General features: G+C 32.6%; 1 protein-coding gene across 2 annotated transcripts in view; it reads right to left on the bottom strand.

The window, feature by feature from the left end:
• DYNC2H1 (dynein cytoplasmic 2 heavy chain 1) overlaps positions 1-17,843 on the bottom strand; it is a 367,349-nt gene that overhangs the window by 33,700 nt on the left and 315,806 nt on the right. For both annotated transcript variants that reach the window (XM_007191229.2, XM_057552950.1), the window contains one exon: positions 463-572. In XM_007191229.2, coding sequence (XP_007191291.2) covers positions 463-572 — 110 coding nt within the window. The remainder of the gene's footprint in view (positions 1-462; positions 573-17,843) is intronic.

Genomic DNA, 17,843 nt, shown 5'->3' with positions numbered 1-17,843 from the left:
AACACCCATTTATGATAAAGTCTCTCCAGAAAGTAGGCATACAGTGAACTTACCTCAACATAATACAGGCCATATATGACAAACCCACAGCCAACATCATTCTGAATGGTGAAAAACTGAAACCATTTCCACTAAGATCAGGAATAAATCATTTAAATTTAAATAGCATCATTTGACTTCTGCCTACCATATTGGACACAATAGGTCTAGATAAATAAATGACCAAAATTAAAAAAATTAAAGTTTGCCTTTTTCAATTCTAATAAAAAACACATCATAATTGAAAGCAGTGTTCTCTAAACTAAAAGTTTACTGTTATTAAAAGTCAAGTATTAAGAAATAACACAACTATCTGGATTCAACAGTAAATTTATTTCTTGACAATCAAGGGAATGTGATCAGAAGTGAATAAATCAAAGTATAATTACCCTCTCAAACAAATAAGTATTTCATTCTATTTACCTTGCAGTTTCCTGGCGAAGCGCATTGAGAAATGTGTCTGGGTGGAAGAGTTCTGATAGGTCAAGTGTATCGGAGAGAAGAGTCTGTTTTTCAGCTCTCTCTACCCAGTTCTAGGAGGAGGGAGATACACAAACACACATTTAAAAACTTTGCGAACTTGAAAGATAAAGAAATCTATTAAAGAAGAATTATGCAGAAGTCATTTTCAATGAGGAAGTTATACAGTTTCCAAATGCTTTGAAATGATGTCTAGGAAAAAAATTTTTTTTCCACTGTATGTTGTAAAATCTGCTATAGTTTTTTGATATAATATCCGTCTATCACAAAAAAGCTTCTTTGCACAACCTTTTGTTAGTAGAGATCTACTCAAAATAAAAAGTCTCAAGCATGACATTTAATCTCATATATGGCGTTTAGGTTTGGACTAGCACTTCTCCTAGTGATAACTCACCTCTCAAAGTGTGCTCAGGGGATACTGAGCATCTGGGTCTACTACTAGAGTTCCCAAGGCTGCCAATTCTTGGCAAGGCAAACTGAACTTGGGTTCCAGATTTAATAGTAAATTTGCCACCTTACTAAATCAAGTATTATAGTGGAGGGTAATGTCCAGGAAAAAATAATTTTTTTGTTAAAATGTGTTTTTTAATAGTCTTTTCTGCTTATCTGCCATTTTGTAAATCAATTTATACTTCATTTGGAGAAACACACATCATCATTAAGTATGTTTAATAAGCATAATAAAAAATTGCCATTTGGAACAAATAACAAAAACAACAAAGCCTTCTGCAAAACTTACTATATGCTTTCCATGTATTAACCAATTTTATGCTTACTACAATCCTAAAGTTGGTGTTAATATCCCCATTTTACAATCAGAAAATGGAGGCATGGTGAGGTTAAGGGTCTTGCCCAAGGTCACATAGTTAGTGTTGGAGCAAGGTAATAAACTCAGGTGATTTGTTTTTCTGTAATATTTCTGCAGGTACTAATGTGTCTTAAGAGATTGCTTACTGACAATTTCTGAATCAGTCTGTTACTTCAGCTGTTACACAGAGATGGTACCACAGTAATGGCTATTAAAAACTTTCAGAATTCTCATTTACTCAGTAATTCATTTTGCATGATTTATAAAGTCTAGGAAAAAATTATTTATTTAATTTATGATTATGTAGAAAGGCTGTGTTTCATGTACTATAACACCCTATTATCCATCAAAGCATTTAGCCAGCTCAAGAATAGGAGAAATTAATATCTCCAAAGCTAGTGTGCTTGCATTAATATCTTAATGTATTTGACTAGTAATCCTACCCTACAGTTTGTAGCAAAAAATGTTCCTATGTCCTTCCTAGCAATTGATAATATGTTGATTTTAAAAGTAGAAAGGACTTTAAAAAGAGATCTCTTTAACAAAGTATAATTATTTCTTCTTCCATATTATCCTTGTAATAATAACACTTCACAAAGTATCTATTTTCAATTAAATAATTTAAAATTATGCATAGCAAATATTGTTTATTCCTTATCAAATTTTTTTTTAAACATCTTTATTGGAGTATAATTGCTTTACAATGGTGTGTTAGTTTCTGCTTTATAACAAAGTGAATCAGTTATACATATACATATGTTCCCATATCTCTTCCCTCTTGCATCTCCCTCCCTCTTATCAAATATTTTTATATCTGCCTTCTATTTTCATTACCTAAACAGTCAACAAATTATGCTTCCATGACCCATTTTTATTGTAAATACTTATTTATTTTTAAAACAACTGTAAATATATCAAATTATACTATTATTTCAAAAAGTCCTTAACATTAATTTTGAATTCAAAAACTCCAAAAGAGTTGTTGCCAACTATGGATGTGCATATGTTCAAATTAATTAAAAATTAGAGTGTGGCTGATAATCACAGTTTAACTTCATTAAAGTCTGAACTAACATAATTAGTCAAGGAGAAAAACCCTCTTTAGTAAAAATGTTTTTTTTAGTCTAAAGTAAAAATAACCTATTAGTTTATTAAGCTTAAAGGTAGAATAAAGCAAAGGTATATTTGATAAGATAAAGTTTAAATAACAAAGATTCTTTTAATGTATATATCATTAAACAGTAAATTTCAAAATAAAGAACCAATAAGCACATGTTTTTAATTTTTAAAAACTACATTAAATCTGCTCATGGATGTTTACAGAAGCTTTATTCATAATTGCTAAAACTTGGAAGCAACCAAGATATATCCTTCAGTAGGTGAATGGATAAATAAACTGTGGTACATACACTGTGACAATGGAATATTATTCAGCGCTAAAAATAAATGAGCTATCAAGCCATGAAAAGACATGGAGGAAGCTTAAATGCATACTACTAAGTGAAAGAAGTCATTCTGGAAAGCTACATACTATATGATTCCAACTATACGACATTCTAGAAAAGGCCAAACTATGGAGATAGTAAAAAGATCAGTGGTTTCCAGGGATAAGGGAGGAGGGAGAGTTGAATAGGTAGAGAAGAGGATTTTTAGGGCAGTGAAAATACTCTGTGTTATTATAATAATGGGTATATGTCATTATACATTTGTGCAAATCCACAGAATGTGGATTATTATACCCATTATTATAATAAGCACCAAGAGTGAACCCTAAGGTAAGTTATGGATGTGGGTGATTATGATGTGTCAACATAGATTCATCCTTGGTAAAAATGTACAGTTCTGATGAGTGATGTTAATAATGCAGGAGGCTATGCATGTGTTGGAGCAGGGAGCATACGGGAAATCTCTGTACCTTCCACTCAATTTTGTCGTAAACCTAAAATTGCTCTTAAAAATGTCTTTTTTAAAAAAAAATGACATTTATACTCATTTAAAAGAATAGAAATAAAGACAATTAACATAACCTTTATGAGCAGTAATGCACATATATGGATTGAGCTCTCAACAAAGCTGTAGGCATATTACTGGCAGTTATTTTTCAGGAAAGGTTTCTTCTTTACTCCACTCCTGGTTACAGGCCATGCTCTTTTTAAAGGACTAGGTTTGAGACTGAACATAAGGCCCATGTCTCTTCTATGATTATGCAACTATATAGCTATAATTCTTCAAATGTTATATAATAAATGTAATCATAGAAGTAAGCAAATAAATACCTAATAGAATTGAACAACTTAATGGGTTGGGTAATTTCTTAAATACTATAAACACACAGATTCATAGGCAGTAAAACTTCTAAACTAGAATGAACCATAGAGATCGAGTATAGTTTCCTTACTATAACACAGAAAATGATTTTTCCCAGGTGATACGGACAGTTTAAAAATATTGCAAAATTTTATTTTAAAATGGTTAGTGATGAAGCAGAACACATGAACAGAAATGGCATTCATTCACTCATTCAGAAGCACTTGCTGAAGGCAAAGAGCTTATCACCCTAGTTAGGGGAGATCAAACATGCATAAATCACTGTGGTCAAAAGGTATTAAGGGGAAAATCATATAAGAAATGAATCATGTCTCAGGAGCGATCTACTCCTATATGGACCAACATATATAGAATTTTGAACGAAAAGGCTGTTCTCTCAAGAATTTAACATCTAGTTAACTTACTGTTCACTTGTGAATATAAATGAGTATCATTTTTTAGGCCAGAGTTCAGAAAATATATAAACCACACCTCTGTATCTTTTTTCTTCTAAACGTTATTCAAAAGTGTTCTCCAATTCTTTTATATATTACTCAAAACTAAGATTTTTAAGGATGTGGAAGTCAGTTAAATCAGTTAAATATAAAATTAAATCTAAATGATTTTTGTAACAAAATTAAATGGATATAATAAAAAAAAATATCTTCTAAAAAACTCAAAGGGTCGCAAAGCATAAAAACAGAAATAATTAAATCAAATGATTGGAGTAAATCCAATTGTATAAGTTATATCCCACAGAGAAAAAAATATTTCCTTTCAAGTGTTCACACACATTTATGAAATACATCATATATCTAGACACAGAGAAGAAAATGAGCTTCAATCTCATCATATTGAAACAAAAATACAAGAACTTAATATATCATAAAGGTGGCATCAAAGATCACTGGGGAATGAAAAAGATGCTCAATAAATGGTGCTGGGGGAAAATTATTCACTTTTTTTGGGAAAAAAGTCTAAACTTTAATTCACATACAGTCTAAAATTATGCTAATTAGCATTCAGAGTTGAAATAGTGTTGAAAAAGAGAAAACCAAGACAAGGGAAAAAAGATTATGTCTGATTAGAATGGTAGACCTTTTTTTAAAAAAGAAAATATGTGTTAGATTATAAAAAATTTTGTATATACCAAAATATCATAAATAAATGTAAAAGGCATTAAAACTAAATTTGGAAAAATATTTTCCACAAATATGAAAATGAATTAATAACATTAATACAATTGTAGACTGTTTACATGCTTATTGAAACATAAAGATAGGATCATCCTTAATAGTTATATAAATTTAAAAATTAATACATGTTTTTTAGTCCTTCAGAATACTAGAATGAGAAATGATAATGCTCAAATGTTGTAAGTGGGCAACATGGACACAATTTTGGACACAATATTTTTATAAAGCAATTTGATGAAATGTGCCAAAGCTTTGAAAATATTCAAGCCATTTTACTCAGTAATTCCTTTTCTTGGGATGTAAATTAAGAAAGTAATCAAGAGATTATTATGGCTTGCTCATTTAAAATTATTTGTAATATTAAGAAATCAGAAGCATAATAATAATAGAAATTCTATAATAATATATAATAGAATAATAGAAATTAGCTAATTAAATTATGATACATCAATACAATAAAATATTACATAACAATAAAAACTGGTATTTGAAGAATATTTAATGACAATGGAAAATGTTTATTACTTAATGTATTTATCAGAATGTAAAAATATACACATAGTATTAACCTGATTATGTAAAAATTACTTGAATACATAGAAAAAATATTGACGAAAGCCATTATCAACTTATATCATTTCAGTTGGGTCTGACCTATAACCTATTAATGACTGTCTTCATTCACATTTTATAGCAATTATTTAGTATAAGATGAAATACATTAATTAACTGATGCCATTTTATTTTGTTTTAATGAACTGTGTTCCTTCAAAAAAGGGTTTAAGGCAAATAACAAATAATTCAGGCAGTCATTCTTCTCAATGTGCCATCTTTCACGTTCCTTCATCTTTTCTTCAAAATTATTTAGTATAAGTATAGAGATTTAAGAATCTGCGAACAAATTCATCCAGAATTAAAATCTAATTTATCCAGAATGAAATTAAGTACCTCCAGTCATTGACTGGAGTAAACAAAACATTTAAAGTTATTAGTATGTTGACAAGTCTGGATATAACAAGTTTCTCAATTCATTGGATTAATAGATAGTAATAAACTGTAGCTCATCTGCAAGGTAGATTATCAGGAATTATATATTGGAATTAAAACCTCAGAATTAGTAATTAAAGACAAATAAGATCTTTCTTCCTAGGAAAGATTTGTTGTACCAATTTCAAAAAACAGTAGGTGTACTACTAGATGTTTGCCATTCCTTGAATCTAAATTTTTCCTAAATTCAAACCTGGGTTTATATCATCATATTTCAAATCTTGTGCATTAGGTTTACTAGTCATATAAACATGGGAGAAAAGATAAATTAAGTAAGCTCTCCAAGTTTAGTCTTTTGAGTCTCAGTTTCAAGTCATCTTTAAGTAGACTTTTGAGACTGAAATGTAAAATCTGGAGTTCAAGAGAACAAGATTGATTTGGATGAGTTTTCTGGAGATCTAATCATTTTGACTACATGATCCCTAAAAAAATAATTTCTTGCCTCATGTACTCCATTAATAAATTTACCTTGCCTATCAACTTTAGAGAACTGCTTTTTAAAAGTGTGTTAAATACACTGCAGTTAAGATTCCATCCATTAATGTTCTGCTAACCATTTACATTGACTTTAATTCTTCACGGCATCTCAGAATTTTGGTGTGTTTTGATTTTTATTCAGCTAAATTAATTCCTAATTTTCTTTTTGATATCCTCTTTGTACCATAGGTTATTTAAAAGTAGGTATTTAAATAACTTCCCGGTATTTTAAATTTCCTCAAATCTTTTTGTTATTAATTTCTAACTCCATTTTATTGTAAATCCTTTTAGATTATTTGATACAAGTTTGATCTACCTATGGATCCACCTTGGTATAATTCTGTGTGCACTTGAAAAGAATGTGTACTCTGCTGTTGTTGAATGTAATGTTCTATAAATATCAATTAAGTTACCTAATAATGTTGTTCAAGTCTCCTATATTCCTACTGCTTTTCTATCTGCTCATTCTGTCAATTATTTATTGAGGGAGGTTTTGATATCCCCAATTTTAATTGTGGATTTATCTATTCCTCCTCACAGTTCTATCAGTTTTTACATCATGTATTTTGAAACTCCGTTGTTAAATGTGTAACAGTTTAGTATTGTTATGTTCTTTTGATGACTTGATCACTGTATCATTAGAAAATAACCTTCATTATCCCTTATTATATTCTCTGCTTTGAAACCTACTTTACCTGATATTAATATAGCTACACAGTCATGGTATATCTTTTTCTATCATTTTGCTTTCAACCTATTTGTGTCTTATTTAAAGTGCAATGCTCTGATGCCTGATAGGCATCCTAGTTGGATTTTGTTATAAGCAGTTTGACAATTTTTGCATTTTAGTCGGTAGCTTTGAAAATATATATCAATGTAAATATACTACTTAATGATTTATTTTAACATTATTTAGGGAGGAAATGAGCTTATAAATAGCTATATATTATAAAAGAAAATTTTAGGGTTTAGGCTGAGCAAAATAGAATTCAATGAGTAAAATGATGGCTTTAATAATAATAATTATCACATTTTAGTAACATAATATCATGAACATAATATTTATCACATGTATCTCACTCACAGAAGTCAATGTCCTTACAATAGCATACAAGGCCTTCACTGTCTGCCCCTACCCCAATTCCAACCTCTCTCCCCCAACCACATCATTCTAACCTTTTACTTCTCTGACCACATTTTCCTTATTTACTCTCCTTCAGTCACACTGGCTTCCCTTTTGCAAAAAAATCTTCTGCCTCAGGGTACTTGCCATTCCCTCTGCCTGAAACTCTCTTCTAGCAGGTATCTATCTGCAGGGCAATTTCCTCAACTTCTTCAGGTCCCTGTCAAATACCACCATATCAAAGATGTTTTCCCTAATTCTACCACCTTAACTAATTTTATTTTTTTTTTACATATACATATACTATCTAACATATAGATCTCTATATGTTATTAATAGGAGTTAAAAAAGAAAGTATCTATGGTCAAGGTAAGTCAACAGCTGTATTTTTTTCACATGGAATTGGTTAAAAATTTTCTAAAGGACTTCATTGTGTTTCTTTCCTGAGGGTGTTTCAAAGTAAATTGTCTAAGAAACTAAATTTTCATTTCCCCATTTTCATGTTTTTAGGCAATTTATTTCAATGAAACAACTTTAGAAAAAAGAAGTAAGTGTTGGCTTTTGAGAGGGGCTTCAACATTATAAGCTTATAAAGAAATTCTAATGTTCTTGGCCATTCTCATCTCCTACTGATCTAGAGATATGCTGAAAGCTACCTAAATCATAAGAAATCTCTCTTTGTCTTAACCTCTCCCACTGTGGATGCCACTCACTTGCAGACTGGATAAGATTTCTTAACCATTTACATTTCCCCTGTTAAGGCAAAGAAATCATGTTTGGAAATGAGACCTGTTTTATGGTAATTTAACCTTTATTCATTCTAAATTCCCCATGAAATTGCTAACCATCTTGTACAATGGAATGCCAGAATTAGCAGTAGATCGGGAGCCATAGGGAAAAGAGATAATACTGTCCTGTAAGGTATCTTTTTAGAAACAGTATTAATTAGAATAAGAAATTTCTCCACACACTAATTTATGAACAGAACTTGATATTGCGAAATGACATTTGATAAAATATGTACACAACATGAACATCCATATTCATTACAGTGGAAACCACTATAGATAATGTAGTAAGCTCTCTGCTTTGCTTTACTATTTCTTTAAACTTAATATCCTAATTTTTCTACATGAAGTTAGTATTTTCTTCCTGTTTGAACCCTTGGCATAGTGAACACAACCTGTCTCCACAGGGATAAAAGAGAACAACATTTCTGAAAGATTTTTCTACAAGAGACCTGTTACTTGTTAGGCATTCTTTATAATTCTGCCTCTAGTATATTAAAAGACTAAGGTTTATTCTCTCAGTATTTATCAGGCAATTGCAAATAGTATAAAAAATGAAAACAAAAAATGCACAGTATTTTGGGTTCTACCTTGTAGGTTATTTCTGGATTGTCAAAAATATCTGTCAAAAATATCAAAAAACAAAAACAAATCTTGAATTAACAAAATAGAGATTGAACAAACCAAAAAACCTTACCCAAATCATTGAGATACACAAAAGAAACTAAACCTTAGTAGCAAACCTAGGTGCTTAAAAAACTGAGAGCATGTTATATATTTCTCATTGCTTAGAAAAACTTAGCTACATCCCTACAGCCAAGATAGCAGGGTATGAAGACACTGAGCTCAACTCCTCCCATGGGAACATCAAAATTATAACTCTTTATAGAACAACTATCTATGAGAATGACCTGAAGACTAGCAGAAAAGATTTTCCACAACTAAAGATATAAAGAAGGAACCACAATGAGACAGGTAGGAAGGGCGTAGATGTAGTTTAGTCAAGACCCACATCACCATGTTGGTGATCCATAACTGGGAAGATAATCATAACTGCAGAGGTCTGCCAAAGGAGTGAGGGGTCCAAGGCCTGTGTTGGGCTTTTCAGTCCATGGGTCCTGCACCAGGAAGATGAGCCCACAAACATCTGCCTTTCAATGCCAGCAGGGCTTATGTATGGAAGAGCTGGAGGGTTATAGGAAACAAGACTCTGCTCTTAGAGGGCACATGCAAAATCCCACACAATCTAAATTCCAGCACAGAGGCAATAATTAGAAAAGAGCCTGTGTTGAACGCACTTGCTGATCTTAGAGAGTCTCCTGGAGAGGCAGGAGGTAAATGGGATACCCCCTGGGTACACAGACACTGGCAGCACCATTTTTGGGTGCCCTTTCTACCATGGGACACTGGTGCTGGCACACTCCACTTCGGAGTTCTCTCTCCCACCTATTAGTGCCATAGGATTACATGTCACCAGTGGCTGGCACCAGTCCCAGGACCCAATGGGCAGTGTAGTCACCTGTGCAGGGACAATATCCTACTCACAACACACTGGCAGCCACAGTTTGAGATAGGACTTGGCAATCAACCAGGCCAGGGCCAACCATGCATACCAGTGTGCCCACAGTAACTGGTCCTGTTACTGTTACAACAGAAGGGCCCAGGCAGCCCACATAGGGGGCACACCTAGAGCATCTAGCTCTGATGACCACAGAGGTGTCTGTGGCTGGACCCCACAGCATATCTCCTACATAAGGCCACATCTACAAGATCAAGAAATGTATAAAATGTATCTAACATATAGAAATAAGCACAGAGAATCAGGTAAAATGAGGAGACAGAGGAATATGTTCCAAATGAAGGAACAAGACAAAACCTTAGAAAAAGAACTAAAGGATGTGGAAATAAGCAATCTGAGAATGGATTCAATGTAATGATCATAAAGATGCTCAACAAATGGAGAAGAATGGAAGAACACATTAAGAAGTTTAACAAAGAGTTAGAAAATATAAAAAAAAATCAAACAGAGCTGAAGAATACAATAACTGAAATAAAAAAATAAGCTAGAAGGAGTCAACAGTAGATAAATTGATACACAGAAACAGATAAGTGAACTGTGAGACAGAGTAGTCAAAATCATGCAATCTGAACAGAAAAAAAAAGAAATTTAAAAAAAATGAGGGTAAATTAAGAGACCTCTGAGACAACATCTAGTGTACAAACATTCACATTATAGGGGTCCCAAAAGTAGAAGAGAGAGAGAAAGGGGCAGAGAACTTATTTGAAAAAATAATAGCTGAAAATTTCCTTAACCTGGCAAAGGAAAAAGACATCCAGGTCCAGCAAGGACAGAGAGTCACAAATAAGATGAACCCAAAGATATCCGCACCCAAAATCATGACAATTAAAATGGCAAAAATTAAAGATAAAGAGAGAATTTTAAAAGCAGCAACAGAAAAGCAGCTAGTTATGCAACAAGGAACCCCCATAAGACTATCAGTTGACTTTTCAGCAGAAACTTTGCAGGCCAAAAGGGACTGGCATGATACATTCAAACTGATGAAAGAATAAAACCTACAACCAAGAATACTCTATCTGACAAAGCTATCATTCATTAGAAGGACAGATTAAAGAGTTTTACAGACAAGCAAAAGCTATAATAGTTCAGGCACCACTAACCCAGTGTTACAAGAAATATTAAAGGGACTTCTCTAAGCAGGGAAGAAAAGACCACAACTAGAAATATAAAATTATGAAAGGAAAAATCTCTTTGGTAAAGGCAAACATGGAGTAAATGTATTATATCCGCCATTTATAAAGTTAGCAGGAAGGTTAAGAGACAAAAGTAGTAAAATTATCCATATCCACAAGAAGTAGTACAGGGACATACACAAGAAAAGATGTAAAATATGAATTCAAAAATATTAAACATGGGGGGCAGTAAAAATGTAAGGTTGTTAGAATGTGTTCGAACTTAAAAGATCATCAATTTAAAATAGTCATATATGTTTTTATATATACACCTCATGGTAATCACAAACCAAAAATCTATAATAGGTACACATACAAAAAAGAGAAAGGAATCCAAACGTAACACTGAAGTTAGTCATCAAATCACAAGGGAAGAGAGTAAAATAAGAAGAAAGGAACCAAAAAGAAATACAAAAATAACCAGAAAACAATGAACAAAACAGCAGTAAGTATACACCTATCAATAATTACTTTAAATATAAATTGAAAGAGACTTACTTACAAGAGACTCACTTCAGATCTAAAAACCACACACACTAAAAGTATGGGGATGGTAAAAGGTATTCCATGAATATGGAAACAAAAAGAAAGCTGGGGTAGCAAATCTTATATCAAACAAAATAGACTTTAAAACAAAAAGACTGTAACAAGAGACAAAGAAGGATAGTGCCTAATGATCAAGGGATCAATCCAACAAAAGGACATAACATTGTAAATATATATGTGCCAAACACAGGAGCACCTAAATACATAAACCAAATATTAACAAAGGTAATGGGAGAAATAGACAGTAATACAATAATAATAGGGGACTTTGACACCCTAATTACATCAATGGACATATCATCCAGACAGAAAATCATTAAAGAAACGTTGGTCTTAAACACATTAGACCAGATTTAGACCAGATTGCACTATATATACATACACACACACACACACACACACACACACACACACACACACACACACACATACATATATATTAGAACATTCCATCCAAAAGCAGCGGAATACATAATATTTCCAACTGCACATGGAACATTCTCCAGGATGGATCACATGCTAGGACACAAAACAAATCTCAATAAATTAAGGAAGACTGAAATAATACCAAGTATCATTTCTGACCAGAATGGTATGAGCCCAGAAATCAACTACAATAATAATAATAATAATAATAAAATAAGTGCAAAAAACACAAACATGTGTAGGCTAAACAATATGCTACTACATAATTTCACTGAAGAAATCAAAGAAGAAATCAAAAATGCCTGGAGGCAAATAAAAATGGAAATCCAAAATCTACGGGACATAGCAAAAGCAGTTCTAAGAGAGGAAAGTTTATAGCAATACAAACCTACCTCAGGAAACAAGAAAATCTCATATAAATAATCTAACCTTACACCTAAAGGAACTAGAAAAAGAAGGACAAACAAAACCTAAAGTTAGTAGAAGAAAAGACATCACAAATATCAGAGCAGAAATACACAAAAAAGAGACTTAAAAAAAAATAGAAAGATGAAAGAAACTAAGAGCTAATTCTTTGAAAAGATAAACAAGATTGATAAACCTTTAGCCCAACTCATAAAGAAAAAAGAGAGAGGACGTAATCAATAAAATCAGAAGTGAAAAAAGAGAAGTTACAACTGACACCACAGAAATACAAAGGATCATAAGAGATTACCACAAACAATTATATGCCAATAAAATGAACAACCTAGAAGAAATGCACAAATTCCTGGAATATACAATCTCCTAAGACTGAACCAGGAAGAAACAGAAAATATGAACAGACCAAATTCCAGTAATGAAATGGAATGGGTGATTAAAAAAATCTTGAAAAAACATAGTCCAGAACCAGATGGCTTCACAGGTAAATTCTACTGAACATATCAAGAAGAGTTAACACCTATCCTTCTCAAACTATTCTAAAACATTGCAGAGGAAGGAACACTTCTGAACTTATCACAAGGCAAGAATCACCCTGATACAAAAAATCAGACAAAGATAACCACAAAAAGAAAATTATAAGTCAATATCACTAATGAACATAGATGCAAAAATCCTCAACAAAATCTTGGGAAGCCAAATCCAACAATACATTAAAAGGATCATACACCATGATCAAGTGGGATTTATCCCAGGGATGCAAGGAATTTTCAACATCTGCAAATCAATCAATGTAATACACCACATTAATGAATTAAGAATAAAAACAATATGATGATCTCAATAGATGAACTAAAAGCTTTTGACAAAATTCAACATCCACTTGTGATAAAAACTCTCAACAAAGTGGGCACAGAAGGAACCTACCTCAACATATTAAAGGCCATATGACAAGCCCACAGCTAACAACATACTCACTGGTGAAAAGCTGAAAGCATTCTCTAAGATCAGGAACAAGACAAGGATGCCCACTCTCTTTTATTCAATATAGGATTGGAAGTCCTAGACACAGCAATCAGACAAGAAAGAGAAATAAAAGGAATCCAAGTTGGAAAAGAAGATGTAAAACTGTCACTGTTTGCAGATGACATGATATTATATACAGAATATGCTAATAACCCCTAATAATACCACCAAAAAACTAGTAGAAGTCATCAATGAATTCAGTCAAGTTGCAGGATACAAAATTAATATACAGGAATCTGTTGTGTTTCTGTACACTTAAAGTATCAGAAAGAGAAATTAAGAATACAATCCCAGTTACAATTACATAAAAAAGAATAAAATACCTAGGAATAAATCTAACTAAGGAGGTAAAAGACTTGTACTTGGAAAACTAAGACACTGATGAACAAAACTGAAGATGACACAAACAAATGAAAACAAATATCATGCTCATGGATTGGAAGAATTAATATTGTTAAAATGATCATATAACCCAAGGCAATCTTCAGATTCAATGCAAACCCTATCAAAATACCAATGGCATTTTTTCACAGAACTAGAACAAATAATTTGAAAATCTGTATGGAAACACAGAAGACCCTGAATACCGAAAGCAATCTTGAGAAAGAATAAAGCTGGAATTATCACGTGCCCTGATTTCAAACCATACTAGAAAGCTACAGTAATCAAAACAGTATGGTACTGGCAGAAAACCAGACATATAACTCAATGGAACAGAATAGAAAACCCAGAAATGCACCCACATTTACATGGTTAATTTATGACAAAGGAGGCAAAAATATACAATGGGGAAAAGACAGCCTCTTCAGTAAGTGGACAGCTACATGCAAAAGAATCAAACTGGACTACTTTCTCACACCACATACAAAAATAAACTCAAAATGCATTAAAGACTTAAATGAAAGGCCTAAACTCACAAAACTCCTAGAATAATACATAGGCAGTATGCTCTTTGATATCAGTCTTAGCAGTGTTTTATGGATCTGTCTCTTCAAGCCAGGGAAAACAAAAATAAAAATAAATAAATGGGACTATATCAAACTAAAAAGCTTTTCCACTGTGAAGGAAACGATCAGCAAAACCAAAAGGCAGCCTACAGAATGAAAGAAAATATTTGCAAATGATATCTCTGATACGGGGTTAATATCCAAAATATACAAAGAACTCATACAACTCAACATCAAAAAAAAAATTATTAAAAAAAAGGCAGAGGACCTGAATAGACATTTTTCCAAAGAAGATATACAGATGGCCAACAGACATATGAAAAGATGCTCAACATTCCTAATCATCAGGGAAATGCAAATCAAAAACTCACAATGAGATACTACCTCATACTTGTCAGAATAGCTATCATTAAAGAGACAACAAATAACAAGTGTTGATGAGGACTGGAAAAAAAAGGGAACCCTCGTGCACTGTGGATGGGATTATAACTTGGTACAGCCATTATAGAAACAGCACAGAGCTTCCGCAGAAAATTAAAAATAGAACTGCCATATGATCCAGCAATTCCACTTCTGGGTATTTACCTAAAGGAAACAAAAATGCTAATTCAAAAAGATATATGTACTCCAATGTTCACTGCAGCATTACTTACAATAGTCAAGATATGGAAGCAACCTAAGTGTCCATCAATAGATGAATGGGTAAAGAAGATGTGGTATATGGAGAAAATGGACTATTACTCAGCTGTAAAAAATGAAATCTTGCCATTTGCAATATGGATGGATTTAGATGGCATTATGCCAAGTGAAATATGTCAGATGGAGAAAGACAAATACCACATTATCTCACATGTGGAATCGAAAAAGCAAAACAAACAAATAAACAAACCCAAACAAAAACAGAGTCATAGATACAGAGAACAAATAGATGGTTGCCAGAAGGGTGGGGGATGGGGTAGTGGGTAAAACAGGTGAATGGGATTAACAGGTACCACCATCCAGTTATAGATAATAAATAAGTGAGCTGGCTGCAATATACGGCATAAGGAATATATGGTCAATAATACTATAATCACTTTGTATGGGGACAGGTGGTTACTCGACTTATCACGCTGATCATTTCATTATGTATGCAAGTATATAATACCTGAAGATAACATAATATTGTATGTCACCTATATTTCAATTAAAAAAAAACTTAGCTGTAATAAACCTTTTAAGAAGAACAATGCCAGGCCATGTAGTTTGGTAATGAATAAATATTCAGGGACAAACTAACTTCTAATATGAATTTGGTAAGAGCATGATAGATATTTAGAAGGCTTACTTCTTCTAACTCTATAAATTAAAGTCAACTGGTCTAATTCTTAAAATCTGAACCACTTTCTAGTTGGGTTCTGTTAATGGTCCCTCACATGTATAGTTGACTTAAAAAAACTCAAGCTGTACAAACGTCTGAGTGAAACTAACCTCTACAGTAGTCTTGAACAAAATGATTTTGCTAGCTTTTTAAACTTTGTTGACTTAATAGACATGGTCTTATCTCATTAGAAACAGAATAAACCTTATCTTACCTTTAAAAAGGGAAATCTTTACTCTTCCTCTACCCTTAATATATCTATCTTTTAGAATACTGGGCAGTCTAGCTAAACCTATGGTATTTTTTAATTTGAAAAAACAGAAACCATAAATCTGGGTTTCTAGGCTTAATATTTGACACAGGAAGTGTTATTTTTCAATAAAATCTTATGGTTTTCTTTTATATCCTTGTGAAGAAAATTTTGGAAACTAAAATTTGATTATCTATGTTTTTTCTTGATTGTTTCCCCTGGCTTTTCCAAAGACAGGAATGAGTTAAGTTGCATGAGTAAAACCCTCACAGGGTTCATGCAGAACCTGAACTACTGTGAGAAACAAGGTTATTAGGAATATCTTTTGCACAGCACTTAATTTTTAGTGTGGCAAACCAGGAATTTATATAGTCCACCCTATTTATAGGTCCCCTCCTAATAATCAATTATAATTTATAATTACTCCAAGTTCTTATTTAAGACCAATCCTTCACATATGCACAGGGACCTATTTTCTCTTATCTTTCCAAGAATTTTACTCCTCAAATTGTTTCCTTTCTTCTTGCACTATTATAGTTCCTCCTTTATTGGATACAGATATGGTGAAATAGTTCCCACTAAAAACCAAACCAAACCAAAAATTACTCTCTTGGTCCTTCTTCTCACCAGCTATTATCCTATTGATATTTATCTGTGCCACTTCATAATAAAATTTCCTAAAAAAAAATTGTCTAATTTCATCTATAATATTTGACCTTTTTAAAACACTTTGACCTTTTTAAAACACTTTCTTCTCTTGGCTTCTCAATCACCACAGTCTCCCAGTCTTTTTTCTGTCTTCCTGACTATAACTTCTTGGCGTCCATCATTGACTCCTCCTCCTTTCCTGGACTTCCCAATATTGGGGTGTACTCAGGACCATTACTTGGTCAATCCTATAGTTTTAAAGACCAGCTTTCTATACTTATGATTCCCAACATTGTATCTCCTACTCCTACCTGTTTCCTGTCACTTACTTTTCTGACAATTCCACCATGATGTTTAACAGTTATCTAAACATGTTCAAATCAGAATTCTAAATTTGCAAGACCACCTTCCTCTTCTAAGAAATCTTCTCTATCACCAGAATCCTTCAGCTCAGTGAGAAATTCAATTGATTGCTCAGGCCAAAACCTTGAAATTATTTTTTACATCTCTCTGCCATGTCCCACAGCCAAATTCACAGGTCTGATATAAAAATCTTAGCACTTCTTCATTTCCACATCCACCACCCTAACCCATAACACCATCACATTATCACTTGGATTACTGCAATAACCTCTTAACTAGTTAGTCTGTCCCCTGCCTACATCTGTTTTTCCCTCAGATATGTTCATGATTTGCTTTCTTACTTCATTCAAGTCTCTGTTTAAATATCACCTCCTAAGTGGCCTTACGTGACCACTCGTGCTGAAGTGTCACCCTTTTCAACCCACTCACTTTCTAACTCCTTTAATCTACATCAATTTTCTCTACAGCATCCTGATATTTATTAGATATAAAAGTTCAGTTTGGCTTCAATATTTCATCAAGATCTACTATTTGCCTTCACCTTCTGGTAGCCCCAATAAATAGATGCTTACTTTAAAAATGTCCTGACATTCCCAGAAATGAATAATATAAATATGTGTATAAGCACAGATGTTACTACCCTATCTAATAAGTGTAACAATGTTACAAATGCCAACAAGGTATGACATTTAGATTTATTTAAAATATTAGGTTATTTACTATCACATATAAATAGGCATTTTACATGCCACTTGGAGTGAAAATAACCCCTTTTGTGCTCTATAGGTTGAAATTCTCTTGCTCTAAACTATAAATGAGAGTTTATTATTGCAAGAGTAAA

The sequence above is a fragment of the Balaenoptera acutorostrata genome, chromosome 9, assembly GCF_949987535.1.
Source record: "Balaenoptera acutorostrata chromosome 9, mBalAcu1.1, whole genome shotgun sequence".
Classification (NCBI taxonomy): Eukaryota; Metazoa; Chordata; class Mammalia; order Artiodactyla; family Balaenopteridae; genus Balaenoptera; species Balaenoptera acutorostrata.
This window is presented reverse-complemented; position numbering and strand designations above follow the sequence as displayed.